The sequence below is a fragment of the Rhinopithecus bieti genome, unplaced genomic scaffold (genome assembly GCF_001698545.2).
Source record: "Rhinopithecus bieti isolate Rb0 unplaced genomic scaffold, ASM169854v2 scaffold_10685, whole genome shotgun sequence".
Taxonomy (NCBI): Eukaryota; Metazoa; Chordata; class Mammalia; order Primates; family Cercopithecidae; genus Rhinopithecus; species Rhinopithecus bieti.
The window spans coordinates 1652573-1667773 of record NW_016806950.1 but is presented as its reverse complement, the minus strand read 5'-3'; the positions used below and the strand labels follow the sequence as shown (position 1 = coordinate 1667773).

General features: G+C 45.4%; 1 protein-coding gene across 1 annotated transcript in view; it reads left to right on the top strand.

The window, feature by feature from the left end:
• The window catches only part of MED1 (mediator complex subunit 1), a 51308-nt gene that overhangs the window by 26091 nt on the left and 10016 nt on the right, over nucleotides 1-15201 (top strand). The window contains exons 7-13 of the mRNA XM_017879021.1: nucleotides 2584-2673; nucleotides 5369-5480; nucleotides 6284-6408; nucleotides 6664-6782; nucleotides 8970-9171; nucleotides 13790-13885; nucleotides 14001-14106. Coding sequence (XP_017734510.1) covers nucleotides 2584-2673; nucleotides 5369-5480; nucleotides 6284-6408; nucleotides 6664-6782; nucleotides 8970-9171; nucleotides 13790-13885; nucleotides 14001-14106 — 850 coding nt within the window. The remainder of the gene's footprint in view (nucleotides 1-2583; nucleotides 2674-5368; nucleotides 5481-6283; nucleotides 6409-6663; nucleotides 6783-8969; nucleotides 9172-13789; nucleotides 13886-14000; nucleotides 14107-15201) is intronic.

Genomic DNA, 15201 nt, shown 5'->3' with positions numbered 1-15201 from the left:
ACCCCAGCCTGTTTATTTTTCTTGAGACAGGCTCTCACCAGGCTGGAGTGCAGTGGCAGAATTTTGGCTCACTGCAACCTCTGCCTCCCTGGTTCAAGTGATTCTTTTGCCTCAGCCTCCCGAGTAGCTGGGATTACAGGCATGTGCCACCACACTCAACTAATTTTTGTATTTTTAGTAGAGATGGGGTTTCACCATGTTGGCCAGGCTGGTCTCAAATTCCTGACCTCAAATGATCCTCCCTCCTCGCCTGCCCAAAGTGCTGGGATTACAAACAGGTATTAGCCACTGCACTAGTCCTATTTATTTATTTCTGAGACAGGGTCTTGCTCTGTTGCCCAGGCTGGAGTGCAGTCGTGCAATCATGACTCACTCCAGCCTCAACCTCCTGGGCCCAAACAATCCTCCCAACTCAGTTTCCTGAGTAGCTGGGACTACAGGTGCAGGATACCATGCCTGGCTAATTTTTATTGTTTTATGGAAACATGGTGTTACTAAGTTGCCTAGGCTGGTCTTGAACTGGTATCAAGTGATCTTCCTGCCACTGCATTGCAAAGGGTAGGGATTATAGGCATAAGCCACTGCGCCTGGCCTCATCTTGGGTTTATAAACATATAAGCAGAGGGAGAAAATAAAGATATTTGTGTATCTCGTGATGATTTCTTTCTTTTTTTTTTTTTTTGAGGCAGAGTCTCACTCTGTCTCCCAGGCTGGAGTGCAGTGGCGCGATCTTGGCTCATTGCAACCTCTGCATCCCGGGTTCCAGCAATTCTCCTGCCTCAGCCTCCCATGTAGCTGGGATTATAGGCACGTGCCACTATGCCTGGCTAATTTTTGTATTTGTACCAGAGATGGGGTTTCACCGTGTTGGCCAGGCTGGTCTTGAACTCCGGACCCTAGGTGAGCTGCCTGCCTTGGCCTCCCAAAGTGATGGGATTATAGGCATGAGCCACTGCGCCTGACCTTTTTGTGATGATTTCTAAGCTGTCAATACCTATCCTTCCCATTTTTGTTTGTTTGTTTTGTTTTTGAGACAGAGCCTTTCTCTGTCCCTTAGTACAATGGCAGGAACATAGCTCACTTCAGCCCTTAACTCTTGGGCTTAAGTGATCTTCCCGCCTTAGCCCCGAGTAGCTGAGACTTCAGTCAAGTGCCACCATGCCACTTTAACAATTTTTTTAGAGATGGGGGTCTCACTATGTTGCCTAGGCTAGAGTGCAGTGGTGCAGTCATAACTCACTCTAGACTTGAACTCCTGGCTTCAAGTGATCCTCCGGCCTCAGCCTCCCAAAGTGTTGGGATTATAAGCGTGAGCCAGTTCACCTGGCCTTTTTTTTTTTTTTAAATCAATTGTGTGAAATAAATTGTTAGTCCCAGAATCCATACGTAATCTTGTCATATATGTCTTTGTTTTTTTGAGATGGAGTCTTGCTCTGTCGCCCAGGCTAGAGTGCAGTGGCATGATCTTAGCTCACTCCAACCTCCACCTCCCGGGTTCAAGCAATTCTTCTGTCGCAGCCTCCTAAGTAGCTGGTACTACAGGCGTGTGCCACCATGCCTGGCTAATTTTTTGTGTTTTTAATAGATACGAGGTTTCACCATGCTGGCCAGGCTGGTCTTGATCTCCTGATCTCGTGATCTGCCCACCTCGGCCTCCCAAAGTGCTAGCATTACAGGTGTGTGCCACCCCACCCGGGTGCCTGTCATATTTCTTTGTTTTTTATTTTTATTTTTTGAGACAGGGTCTTGCTTTGCCTTCCAGGCTGGAGTGCAGTGGCACGATCATGGCTCATTGTATCCTTGACCTCCCACCTTATCTTCCTGAGTAGCTAAGACTACAGGCACTCACCAGCAGGCCAGGCTAATTATTATTATTATTATTATTATTTTTGAGATGGAGTGTCGCTCTGTTGCCAAGGCTGGGGTGCGATGGCGCGATCTCAGCTCACTGTAACCTCCGCCTCCTGGGTTCAAGCGATTCTCCTGCCTCAGCCTCTCGTGTAGCTGGGACTACAGGCACGTGCTACCATGCCCAGCTAATTTTTTGTATTTTTAGTCAAGATGGGGTTTCACCATGTTAGTCAGGATGGTCTTGATGTCCTGATGTTGTGATCAACCTGCCTTAGTCTCCCAAAGTTGTGGGATTACAGGCATGAGCCACCACGTCTGGCCAATGTTTTGTATTTTTAGTAGAGACAGGGTTTCACCATGTTGGCCATGCTGGTCTTGAACTTCTTACCTCAGGTGATTCACCTGCCTCACCTCCCAAAGTGCTAGGATTACAGGCATTAGCCATTGCGCCCAGCCTTTATTATTACTTTTAGAGATGGAGTCTCACTGTGTTGCCTATGCTGGTCTCAAACTCCTGGACTCAAGTAATCCTCTTGCCACAGCCTCCCAAAGTGCCAGGATTACAGGTGTGAGCCACCATGCCTGCCATATTTCATAAGCTGTTTTGGTGATTGACTCTTCATATATCTTAAGCTACTTTCTTGAATATAGGTTTATATAATAAATGTTTATGTTTTTCTGTATTTGTAATTTACCTGATAAAGATACAGTTATGAGTTTTATTTTTCATAGGTCATTTAATGAACCTCAAGTACTATGTCTCTCCTTCTGACCTGCTGGATGACAAGACTGCATCTCCCATCATTTTGCATGAGAATAATGGTAAGACTTTAATTTTAAAGGAATTAAAGGTTTTGTTTGGTGCCCAGGTTGCCTTTAATTTCCGGTTTGCTATTCTCTAATGAGTTTGCTGACCTTACTATTTGCACCTTATACACACAACACCTCACACACATATGTATACATCAGTTCACAAGTACATACACACATATGTATATACACAATGCATATATACACACATACATAGTATAATAAGTAGCTTAATAAGTACTTTTGGGCTGGGCACAGTGGCTCACGCCTGTAATCCTAGCACTTTGGGAGGCTGAGGTGGGCAGATCATGAGGTCAGGAGTTCGAGACCAACCTGACCAACATGGTGAAACCCTGTCTCTACTAAAAATACAAAAATTACTTGGGCATGGTGGCGCGTGCCTGTAATCCCAGCTACTCAGGAGGCTAAGGCAGGAGAATCACTTGAACCCGGAAGGCAGAGGTTGCAGTGAGCCGAGGTCGTGCCACTGCATTCCAGTCTGGGTGACAGAGCGAGACTCCATCTCAAAAAAAGAAAGTATTTGAATAAATAAGTAAATGAGCGAGTCATAAGAAGAGATACCAACCATCTGACCTGAGATAATCAGCTTACTTATTGTTTTAAAAGCGAAGAAGGATGGGCATGGTGGTTTATGCCTGTAGTTCTAGCTACTTGGGAGGTTTGGGCAGGAGGATTGCTTGAGCCCAGGAGTTTGAGACTGTAGCATACCATGATTTTGCGTGTATACAGTCATGGTACTCCAGTCTGGGCAACGTAGTGAGTTACTGATCAAAAAAAAAAAAACGTGAAGTTAGTTTTCTAAATTAAAGAACTATAGTAATGGACGTTATTTTCTGTTTGCCCTTAATACAAGAAAAGATAAAGAGAAATAGACTGCCGGGCATGGTGGCTCACGCCTGTAATCCCACCACTTTGGGAGGGTGAGGTGGGTGAATCACCTGAGGTTAGGAGTTTGAGACCAGCCTAACCAACATGGAGAAACCCTGTCTCTACTAAAAATACAAAATTAGCCAGGTGTGGTGGTACATGCCTGTAATCCCAGCTACTCAGGAAGCTGAGGCAGGAGTATTGCTTGAACCCGGAAGGCGGAGGTTGCAGTGAGCCGAGATTGCACCATTGCACTCCAGCCTGGGCAACAAGAGCAAAACTCCATCTCAAAAAGAAAAAAAAAGTGAAATGGACTAATACCTCCTTAGGTCCCTTTGTAGCTTCCCTCATTGACTCCATCCCTTTATTGTTCATTTGTTTGTTTATTTATTTAAGATGGAGTCTCACTCTGTCACCCAGGCTGGAGTACAGTGGTGTGATCTCAGCTCACTGCAACCTACATCTCCTGTGTTCAAGCGATTCTCCTGCCTCAGCCTCCCAAGTAGCTGGGACTACAGGCGTGCACCACCATACCCAGCTAATTCTTGTATTTTTAGTAGAGATGGGGTTTTACTATGTTGATCAAGCTGGTCTTGAACTTCTTACCTGAAGTGATCCACCTGTCTTGGCCTCCCAAAGTGCTAGGATTACAGGCGTGAGCCTCGGTGTCAGGCTCCTTTATTGCTATTATAATTTGGCATGGGGGACAGGGTAGGTTTCACTGTGTTGCCCAGGCTGGAGTACAGTGATTTGATCACAGCTCATTGCAGCCCCCGAAGCCCTGGGCTCAAGCCATCCTCCTGTGTTGGCCTCCCAGAGTGCTAGGATTACAGGCGTGAGCCAGTGCACCAGCCTGTCCTTTTATTTTGATCCTACTTAAATGCATTCTGAGGAAAAAATAAGTAAATATTGATACTGAGCCCTTCAAAAATGATGTTTTGGACTGCATTGTTTTGTGTTTTATTTACTGACAAAATAATTATTGGTTGGTTAGAAAGGTAACTTCCAGGATTTCTAATTTTTTTTTTCAGACAGAGTCTCACTCTGTCACCCAGGCTGGAGTGCAGTGGCGCGATTTCGGCTCACTGCAAACTCTGCCCCCTGGGTTCAAGTGATTCTCCTGCCTCAGCCTCTTGAGTAGCTGGGATTATAGGCGCCTGTCACCGCACCTGGCTAATTTTTGTATTTTTGTAGAGATGCAGTTTCACCATCTTCTGCAGGCTGGTCTTGAACCCGTGACCTTGTGATCCATCCGCCTCAGCCTCCCAAAGTGCTGGGATTACAGGCGTGAGCCACCACGCCTGGCCTGATTTCTAAGTTTTATAGGAACTACAGGCCGTCTCAAAAAAAATAAAAGCCGGGTGCGGTGACTCATGCCTGTAATCCCAGCACTTTGGGAGGCCGAGGTGGGTGGATCACGAGGTCAGGAGATCGAGACCATCCTGGCTAATATGGTGAAACCCCATCTCTACTAAAAATGCAAAAAATTAGCCGGGCATGGTGACAGGCGCCTGTAGTTCCAGCTACTCGGGTGACTGAGGCAGGAGAATGGTGTGAACCCGGGAGGTGGAGCTTGCAGTGAGCCGAGATCGCGCCGCTGCACTCCAGCCTGGGCAATAGAGTGAGACTCCGTCTCAAAAAAATAAAATAAAATAAAATAAAATAAAATAAAATAAAATAAAATAAAATAAATAAGGGAATAACAGCATCTGATAAATTATGGCTGACAAATATTGCAAAAATTAACCTTTTAAAACATACTGTGCTCCCCGTCATTTGTATTACTTTGAGGAATACCCTTTTTCTTTCCTATCCCCAGTTTCTCGATCTTTGGGCATGAATTCATCAGTGACAATTGAAGGAACATCTGCTATGTACAAACTCCCAATTGCACCATTAATTATGGGGTCGCATCCAGTTGACAATAAATGGTAAGTTAAATATAATTTTAGACTAGCAAAGTCAATTTTTCTCAAAGTGCAGCATGGAACAAGTTTTAACCTGGCTCTTACCCTACTTGAATTTCTAGAGGTTGGCCTTTTGTTTTATCCATTAATTGATTTCTCTTTTGTTCTATATCTGAGTGTTCCTCTCCAAAGTCTGCTCATAGAACACATTCTCTGCACTGAGAGGGAAATAAGAGAACTGTGCTAATTCCTCTGGTTTAATGAGTGCCCCCTTTTATCTTATGTTCATTTGAAGTTACATTGGAATAGTAACTGGAGAACATGCCTCACGATAAATGTTTAATAAAATACTACAGCATTAACCAATAGCATGTTTGGGAATTTGGGGAAGTTTCACAGAGTGAGCTTTTGAAAGTTTGTACTCATGTGTCTGTGTGATACATACATGTTTAAGAATAGGTGTTTATGGCCAGGCGTGGTAGCTCACGCCTGTAATCCCAGCACTTTGGGAGGCGAGGCAGGTGGATCACCTGAGGTCAGGAGTTTGAGACCAGCCTGGCCAACATGGTGAAACCCCGTCTCTACTAACAATACAAAAATTAGCTGGGCATGGTGGTGGGCACCTGTAATCCCAGCTACTCTCGAGGCTGAGATAGCAGAATCCCTTCAACCCGGGAGGCAGAGGTTACAGTGAGCCAAGATTGCGCCATTGTACTCTAGCCTGGGCATTAAGAGGGAAACTCCGTCTCAAAAAAAAAAAAAGGTGTTTGGGTTTTCATTTTTATATGAAGTCAAAATCCAACCCTTCCACCCTCTTTTTTTTGAAGGACCCCTTCCTTCTCCTCAATCACCAGTGCCAACAGTGTTGATCTTCCTGCCTGTTTCTTCTTGAAATTTCCCCAGCCAATCCCAGTATCTAGAGCATTTGTTCAGAAACTGCAGAGCTGCACAGGTGAGTTTTGAGCATCAGGATCTAGTATTTGTTATAAGTGTGAAAAAGAAACTTCAAAGTCAGGTTATCGTGATGTCTTTCAGTCTTACATGCCTCATTGAAGTATTAACTGGTATAGATGTTATGGTGCTTTGTACTAGTAAATGCTTAGTAAGTAGTCTTTTGGGTGAATGAATGTAGAAATCATGAAGGGGAAACCAAGCTGTCAGTGTTTTCATCTTAACATGATCATTATATTGATTCTTGTTTTTCCAGGAATTCCGTTGTTTGAAACTCAACCAACTTACGCACCCCTCTATGAACTGATCACTCAGTTTGAACTATCAAAGGACCCTGACCCCATACCTTTGAATCACAACATGAGATTTTATGCTGTAAGTAAAGCCTTAGGGAGCTAGAATGTTATAGGTTATGTTTGGACCCAAGATCATAATCTTCCTTTATAGCATTACTGAGGTCAGATAAGTTTCTTCAAGACTGCTGGATCATGTCCTATTTCCTTAGTAAGGCAGGAAATTACAGAAATCTCAGAAATGGGCTGGGCGCAGTGGCTCACGCCTGTAATCCCAGCACTTTGGGAGGCCGAGGCAGGCAGATCACGAGGTCAGGAGTTTGAGACCAGCCTGGCCAATGTAGTGAAACCCCGTCTCTAACTAAAACGACAAAAAATTAGCCGTATGTGGTGGCGGGTGCCTGTAATCCCAGCTACTCGGGAGGCTGAGGCAGAAGAGTGGCTTGAACCCGGGAGGCAGAGGTTGTAGTAAGACAAGATTATGCCATTGTGCTACAGCCTGGGTGACAGCAAGACTCCATCTCAAAAATAAAAAAGAAATCTCAGAAATGTACTGAAGTAAAAGGGCATGATCTTCCATTAGGAAACAACAATGTACGTTTCTTTGTTGAAATTTTGGGTGATTAGCCAGGCGCAGTGGCTCACACCTGTAATCCTGGGAATTTGGGAGGCCAAGGCGGGTGGATCACTAGAGATCAGGAGTTTGAGACCAGCCTGGACAACATGGTGAAACCTCATCTGTACTAAAAATACAAAAATTTGCCGGGTGTGGTGGCGCATGTCTGTAATCCCAGCTAATTGGGAGGCTGAGGCAGGAGAATCGCTTGAACCCGGGAGGCAGAGGTTGCAGTGAGCCAAGATCACGCCACTGGGCTTCAGCCTGGCAACAGAGTGAGACTGTCTTAAAAAATATAAAAAAAAAAAGAAGAAGAAATTTTGGGTGATACACTCTTTTTTTCTTTTTCTTTCTTCTTTTTTTTTTTTTGAGATGGAGTCTTGCTCTGTCACCCAGGCTGGAGTGCAGTGGCGCGATCTCGGCTCACTGCAACCTCTGCCTCCTGAGTGAGTTCAAGTGATTTTCCTGCCTCAGCCTCCTGAGTAGCTGGGACTATACGTGTGCGCCACCACGCCTAGCCAATTTTTATATTTTTAGTCGAGATGGGGTTTCATCGTGTTGGCCAGGTTGGTCTTTATCTCTTGACCTTGTGATCCACCCTTCTCAGCCTCCCAAAGTGCTAGGATTACAGGCCCAAGCCACCGCGCCTGTCTTTTTTTTTTTGTGCCCGAGCTGGAGTGCAGTGGTGCAATCTCGGCTCACTGCAGCCTCTGCCTCCCAGGTTCAAGCGATTCTCCTGCCTCAGCCTCCGGCAAAATCCTGTCTCTACAGAAAAAAAAAACCAAAAAAACAAAAATTTGGCAGACGTGGTTGCTCACGCCTGTAGTCTCAGCTACTCGGGAGGCTGAGGGGCTTCATCCTGGGAGGTGGAGATTGCAATGAGCCAAGGTTGCACCACTGTACTCCATCCTGGGTAATGGGAGTGAAACCCTGTCTCAAAAATAATAATAATAATGGAATGTTCCAAAACCTCATCTGGACTTGAATTTATTTGAATCTTTGACAATAGACTAAAGTAGTAGTTACCAAATTCTGGCTGCATTATTATTATGTAGGTGTTTTATTAAGAATAGAGATTTTGTCGTCGGGTGTAGTGGCTTACGCCTGTAATCCCAGCACTTTGGGAGGCCCAGGTGGGTGGATCACGAGGCCAGGAGATGGAGACAATCCTGGCTAACATGGTGAAACACCATCCCTACTAAAAATAAAAAAAAATTAGCCGGGCATGGTGGCGGGTGCCTATAGTTCCAGCCACTCGGGAGGCTGAGGCAGGAGAATGGCATGAACCCAGGAGGCGGAGCTTGCAGTGAGGCAAGATTGTGCCACTGCACTCCAGCCTAGGTGACAGAGGGAGACGCCGTCTCAAAAAAAAAAAAAGAGATTTTGCATTTATGGTTTAGGAACCTCTTTAATATAGATTTCTAAGGTAGTTTTTATGTTAGCTAGGTTAGGAAACCGCTAGCATAGTGCATTTACTAAAAAGACATCTTTTCAGCCTAATGAGTAATTGATTGGCATTTATAATATCAGCTGATGAAAACATTCACTGTGGAGACTTTTCTGCACTTTTTTGAGCAGATTTTTTCGGGGTATTTTGTGGTTGGAATACAATAGGTAACTAAATAGCACTTGTTAACTGTTCTTTTTGCCCAGGCTCTTCCTGGTCAGCAGCACTGCTATTTCCTCAACAAGGATGCTCCTCTTCCAGATGGCCGAAGTCTACAGGGAACCCTTGTTAGCAAAATCACCTTTCAGCACCCTGGCCGAGTTCCTCTTATCCTAAATCTGATCAGACACCAAGTGGCCTATAACACCCTCATTGGAAGCTGTGTCAAAAGAACTATTCTGAAAGAAGGTACTGCCTTTCCTTTGATATGCTTACAGGAGGATGGAAACTTACTTTTCTAGTGGTTTTTTAATTGGTGGCCCATCAGAATCACCTGTGGAACTTAAAGTGTTTTCTTTTTTTTCATTTTTGGCATAAAAATCAAGCAAATTAGCTGTACGTTGTGGTTCACAACTGTAGTCCCAGCTACTTGGGAGGCTGAGGGAGGAGAATTGCTTGAACCCGGGAGGCGGAGGTTGCAGGGAGCTTAGATCATGCCATTGCACTCTATCCTGGGTGACAGAGTGAGACTCTGTCTCAAAAAAAAAAAAAAAAAAATCAAACCTGTGGAGCTTTTAACACTACAGATTGTGGCCAGGTGTGGTGGCTCACCCCTGTAATCCCAGCACTTTGGGAGGCCAAGGTGGGCAAATCAGCTGAGCCCATGATTTGAAATCAGTCTGAGGAACATGGCAAAACCCCGTCGCTAGTAAAACGTAGACAGATGTGGTGTGCGCCTGTGGTCCCAGCTACTCGGGATCCTGAGGCGGGTTTGTCGCTTGAACCTGGGAGGCAGAGGTTGCAGTGAGCTCAGATTGCACCACTGCACTCCAGTCTGGGTAACACAGTAAGACCCTGTATCAAAAACGAAACACCAGGCTGGGTGTAGTGGTTTGTGCCTATAATTCCAGCACATTGGGAGGCTGAGGTGGGCAGGTCATGAGGTCAAGAGATCGAGACCATCCTGGCCAACATAGTGAAACCCTGGCTCTACTAAAAATACAAAAATTAGCTGGGCATGGTGGTGCACACCTGTAGTCCCAGCTACTTGGGAGTCTGAGGCAGGAGAATCACTTGAACCCAGGAGGCGGAGGTTGCAGTGAGCTGAGACTGCATTACTGCACTTGAGCCTGGGCGACAGAGTGAGACTCCTTCTCAAAAAAAAAAAAAAAAAATCACAGATGCTTTGTTTCCACATGCAGATGAACTGATAATCTCAGCGGGAAGAGTTAGGAATCTAAACTCCACAAATCATTTTGATGGAACCAGTCTGTAGATTAGCATTTGGAGACTACTGCTTATTGCAATGTTCTTAACTCTTTTTCTGAACATAGTAATATAACTGGATATTTTAGGGCCTGTACCTTATAGCAGATATACATGAGGTGGAACTTGGAATGGTATAGTGAGAGAGGCTTTTTTTTTTTTTTTTTTTTGAGATAAGGTCTCACTCTCTTGCCGAGGCTGAACCGCCGTGGCATGATCACAGCTTACTGCTGCCTCTACCTCCTTGGCTCAAGCGATCCTCCTGCCTTAGCCTCCCAAGTAGGTGGGGCTATAGGCATGTACCACCAAGCCTGGCTAATTTTCTTCTGTAGAGACTGTTAGCCTCCCAAGTAGGTGGGGCTATAGGCATGTACCACCAAGCCTGGCTAATTTTTTTCTGTAGAGACTGTGTCTCTCTCTGTTACCCACGTTTGTCTCTAACTCCTGGGCTCAAGCAATCCTCTCAACTCGGCCTCCCAAGGTGTTGGGATAATAGGTGTAAGCCACTGTGCTTGGCCAGTTTTAGGTTAAATTTTGGGTTGTTAGGAGAGTGCTTCCCAGGTTTAGTCCTGAGTATATTTTCTCTCCCCATTGTTTGGAGAACTTAATCTTACAGCTTTAAGAAGGTTTAGCCCTTTTTTCTCTCAGGATTCTGGAATGCTGATTGATGCTTTTCTTTTTTTCTTTTATTATTATTTTTTTGAGATGGAGTCTCTGTTGCCCGGGCTAGAGTGCAGTGGCATGATCTTGGCCCACTGCAACCTCCGCCTCCCGGGTTAAAGCGATTCTGCTGCCTCAGCCTCTGGCTACTTTAAAAAATTTTTTTTAGTAGAGACGGGGTTTCACCATCATGGCCAGGTTGATCTCGAACTCCTGACCTCGTGATCCACCCGCCTTGGCCTCTCAGAGTGCTGGGATTACAAGCGTGAGCCACGGCACCTGGCCTAAATGCTGATGATTTTCAAACACAGTTGGCTGTTGGAAGCCTTGCTGTAAATTTTGGCTGTTCTAGCTAACCACAGTTAATTTTAAAAATCTGAAGTCAGAAGCGCTCTGTTGATAGACATGTGTCAGTGCCAATGGTAGACAATATGAAACAGGGAAGGCAAATCAGATATCTTTTTTTTTTTTTTTCGAGATGGGGTCTTGCTTGGTCACCCAGGCTGCAGTGGTGTGATCTTGGCTCACTGCAACCTCTGCCTCCTGGGTTCAAGCAATTCTTCTGCTTCAGCCTCCGAAGTAGCTTGGATTACAAGTGTCCACCACCATGCCAGGCTAATCTTTGTAGTTTTAGTAGAGACGGGGTTTTGTTGTGTTAGCCAGGCTGGTCTTGAACTCCTGACCTCAGTGGTCTGCCTGCCTCAGCCTCCCAAAGTGCTGTGATTACATGCATGAGCCACCACGCCTGGCCTTTTTTTTCTTGATAAAGGGTCTTGCTCTGTTATCAAGACTGGAAAGCAGTGGTACAGTCATAGTTCACTTTGGCCTCAAACTCCTGGGTTCAAGTGATACTTTTCCCTCAGGCTCCTCAAGTAGCTGGACTGTAGGCATGCACCACTACATCTAGTCAAATTTTAAAGAAGTTTATATTATACTTATTTCATTGTGCATATTTATACAGCAACATTTTTTTTTTTTGTAGAAATGGGGTCTTTCCATGTTGTGTAGGATAGTCTTGAACTCCTGGTCTCAGGCGATCCTCCCACCTCAGCCTCCCAAAGTGTTGGGATTTACAAGCGTTAGCCACTGTGCTGGGCCAGGAGATACTTCTCGTGGAAATAAGAATTGCTTTAGAAATGAGAAATTTTGGCCGGGCGCGGTGGCTCAAGCCTGTAATCCCAGCACTTTGGGAGGCCGAGACGGGCGGATCACAAGGTCAGGAGATCGAGACCATCCTGGCTAACACGGTGAAACCCCATCTCTACTAAAAATGCAAAAAAATTAGCCGGGCGTGGCGGCGAGCGCTTGTAGTCCCAGCTGCTTGGGAGGCTGAGGCAGGAGAATGGCGTAAACCCGGGAGGCGGAGCTTGCAGTGAGCTGAGATCCAGCCACTGCACTCCAGCCTGGGCGACAGAGCGAGACTCTGCCTCAAAAAAAAAAAAAAGTTTTCATAAGGTAGTTATGGAGCTAATCCTACAGAGAGGCATGCTTTTTACAAAGAAAGTATATGATCCTTGTGTCTAGGCTGCTAGCACATCTGGCATAAGAACATATGATGATGGCTAGATATATGTATATGTGGAATAAACACATTATTTTAGATTAGAGCCTCTATATCTCTGCTTGCCAAACTATGGGCTGCACATCTAACAGCTGCAAATACTTGATAGAAAGCAGAGTTTATGGCAGTGGTTCTGGATATCTGCTTATCAAGTAGAATGAGACACTCAGCCACTTTTATTTTCAGAATTCACTTTTACATTTTAGGGATTAAATTTCTTCATCTTGGAAAATTGAAAGTCTAGCTACTTTTGTTCTGGAGAAATTTATAACAAACTGGCAGGTTCCTTGGAATCTGATTCCTTCTATCATCTGTGGATGACATAGTAGATTTTGTATGTGAAAAAAGTGTGCGATTTAGTTTCCAAGGAAGGGAGAGAAAGAATTTCAGTCTGTATATTTAAGGAATGTTATTTGTGTGAAGTCTTTTTTTTTTATTTTTATTTTTGAGAGAGAGTGTTGCTCTGTTGCCCAGGCTGGAGTTCAGTGACATGAACTCGGCTCACTGCAACCCTTGCCTCCCAGGTTCAAACGATTCTCCTGTCTCAGCCTTCTGAGTAGCTAGGATTACAGGCCTGTGCCACCATACTGGCTAATTTTTTTTTTTTTAAGACGGAGTCTTACTCTGTTGCTCAGGCTAGAGTGCAATGGCACAATCTCAGCTCACTACAACCTCCGCCTCCCGGGTTTAAGCGATTCTCCTGCCTCACCTTCCTAAGTAGCTGGGACTAGAGGCATGTGCCACCATGCCTGGCTCATTTTTGTATTTTTAGTAGAGACGGGGTTTCGCCATGTTGGCCGGGATGATGTACTCCTGATCTCATGATCTGCCCGCCACAGCCTCCGAAAGTGCTAAGATTACAGGCATATGCCACTGCACCTCGCCTTTTTTTTTTCTTTTTGAAATGGAGTTTCACTCTTTGTTGACCAGGCTGGAGTGCAGTGGCATGATCTCGGCTCGTCGCAGCCTCTGCCTCCCAGGTTCAAGCGATTCTCCTGCCTCAGCCTTCTGAGTAGCTGGGATTACAGGCATGCGCCACCATGCCCGGCTAATTTTGTATTTTGTATTTTTAGTAGAGATGGGTTTTTTCCATGTTGGTCAGGCTCGTCTTGAACTCCGAACCTCAGGTGATGAGCCCACCTCACCCTCTCAAAGTTCTGGGATTACAGGCGTGAGCCACTGCATCAGGCCTTTTGTTTTTTTTTTTAAGTAGAGTTGGGGTTTCGCCATGTTGGCCAGCCTGGTCTTGAACTCCTGACCTCAGGTGATCCATCCGCCTTGGCCTCCCAAAGTGCTGGGATTACAGGCATGAGCCACCATGCCCGACCTGTGTGAAGTCTTATATTTGGTTGTTTTATGATCTTTCTCTTTGCCTTTTAGATTCTCCTGGGCTCCTCCAATTTGAAGTATGTCCTCTCTCAGAGTCTCGGTTCAGCGTATCTTTTCAGCACCCTGTGAATGACTCCCTGGTGTGTGGTGAGTTGTGTGGGTGGCTAACACCTCTCACTGAACGGTTTGGTCCCTGTGTCTTTTTTGGAAAGTCAGAAGCTAAATCTATCTCAAATAATTTCCTATGTATTTTGTCTTACAGTGGTAATGGATGTGCAGGACTCAACACATGTGAGCTGTAAACTCTACAAAGGGCTGTCAGATGCACTCATCTGCACAGATGACTTCATTGCCAAAGTTGTTCAAAGGTAGCCTTGGCCCTTTTTCATCTGAGTCTCATTTAGAGATGTATACAGAATGTTGTTGAGTAGGGTGCGGTGGCTCACGCCTGTAATCCCCACACTTTGGGAGGCCGAGGCAGGCGGATCATGAGGTCAGAAGATTGAGACCATCCTGGCTAACATGGTGAAATCCCGTCTGTACTAAAAATATAAAAATTAGTCGGGCGTGATGGTGGGCGCGTGTAGTCCCAGCTACTCAGGAGGCTGATGCAGAAGAATAACTTGAACCTGGGAGGTGGAGGTTGCAGTGAGCAGAGATCGAGCCACTGCACTGCAGTCCAGCCTGATGATGGAGCGAGACTCCATGAAAAAAAAAAATGCTGGGCACGGTGGCTCACGCCTGTAATCCCAGCACTTTGGGAGGCGAAGGCGGGCGGATCATGAGGTTGGAAGATAGAGACCATCCTGGCTAACACAGTGAAACCCCATCTCTACTAAAAATACAAAAAATTAGCCCGGTGTGGGGGTGGGTGCCTGTCGTCCCAGCTACTAGGGAAGCTGAGGCAGAATGGCATGATCCCAGGAGGCGGAGTTTGCAGGGAGCCGAGATCGCGCGACTGCACTCCAGCCTGGGCGACAGAATGAGACTCTGTCTCAAAAAAAAAAAAGATAAAAGAAAAAAAGTTGTTTTCAGTATTAACATGAATTTCAAATAAAGGAGCAATTTAGTTATTGCTTTCATGTCACCCTTCTCTGCTTTTGGATTCAAAGTAATCTGAGCTTGGTGTTTTTTTTTTTTTTTTTTTTTGAGATGGAGTCTCGCTCTGACACCCAGGCTGGAATACAGTGGTGCAATCTTGGCTCACTGCATCCTCTGCCTCCCGGGTTCAAGCGATTCTCCTGCCTAACCCTCCTGAGTAGCTAGGATTACAGACGTGTACCACACCTGACTAATTTTTGCATTTTTAGTAGAGACGGCGTTTCTCCATGTTGGTCAGGCTGGTCTCGAACTCCTGACCTCAGGTGATCCGCCTGCCTCGGCCTCCCAAAGTACTGGGATTATAAGCGTGAGCCACTGCACCCGCCAGCTTTTTTTTTTTTTTAAGTAATATTACTATGGCC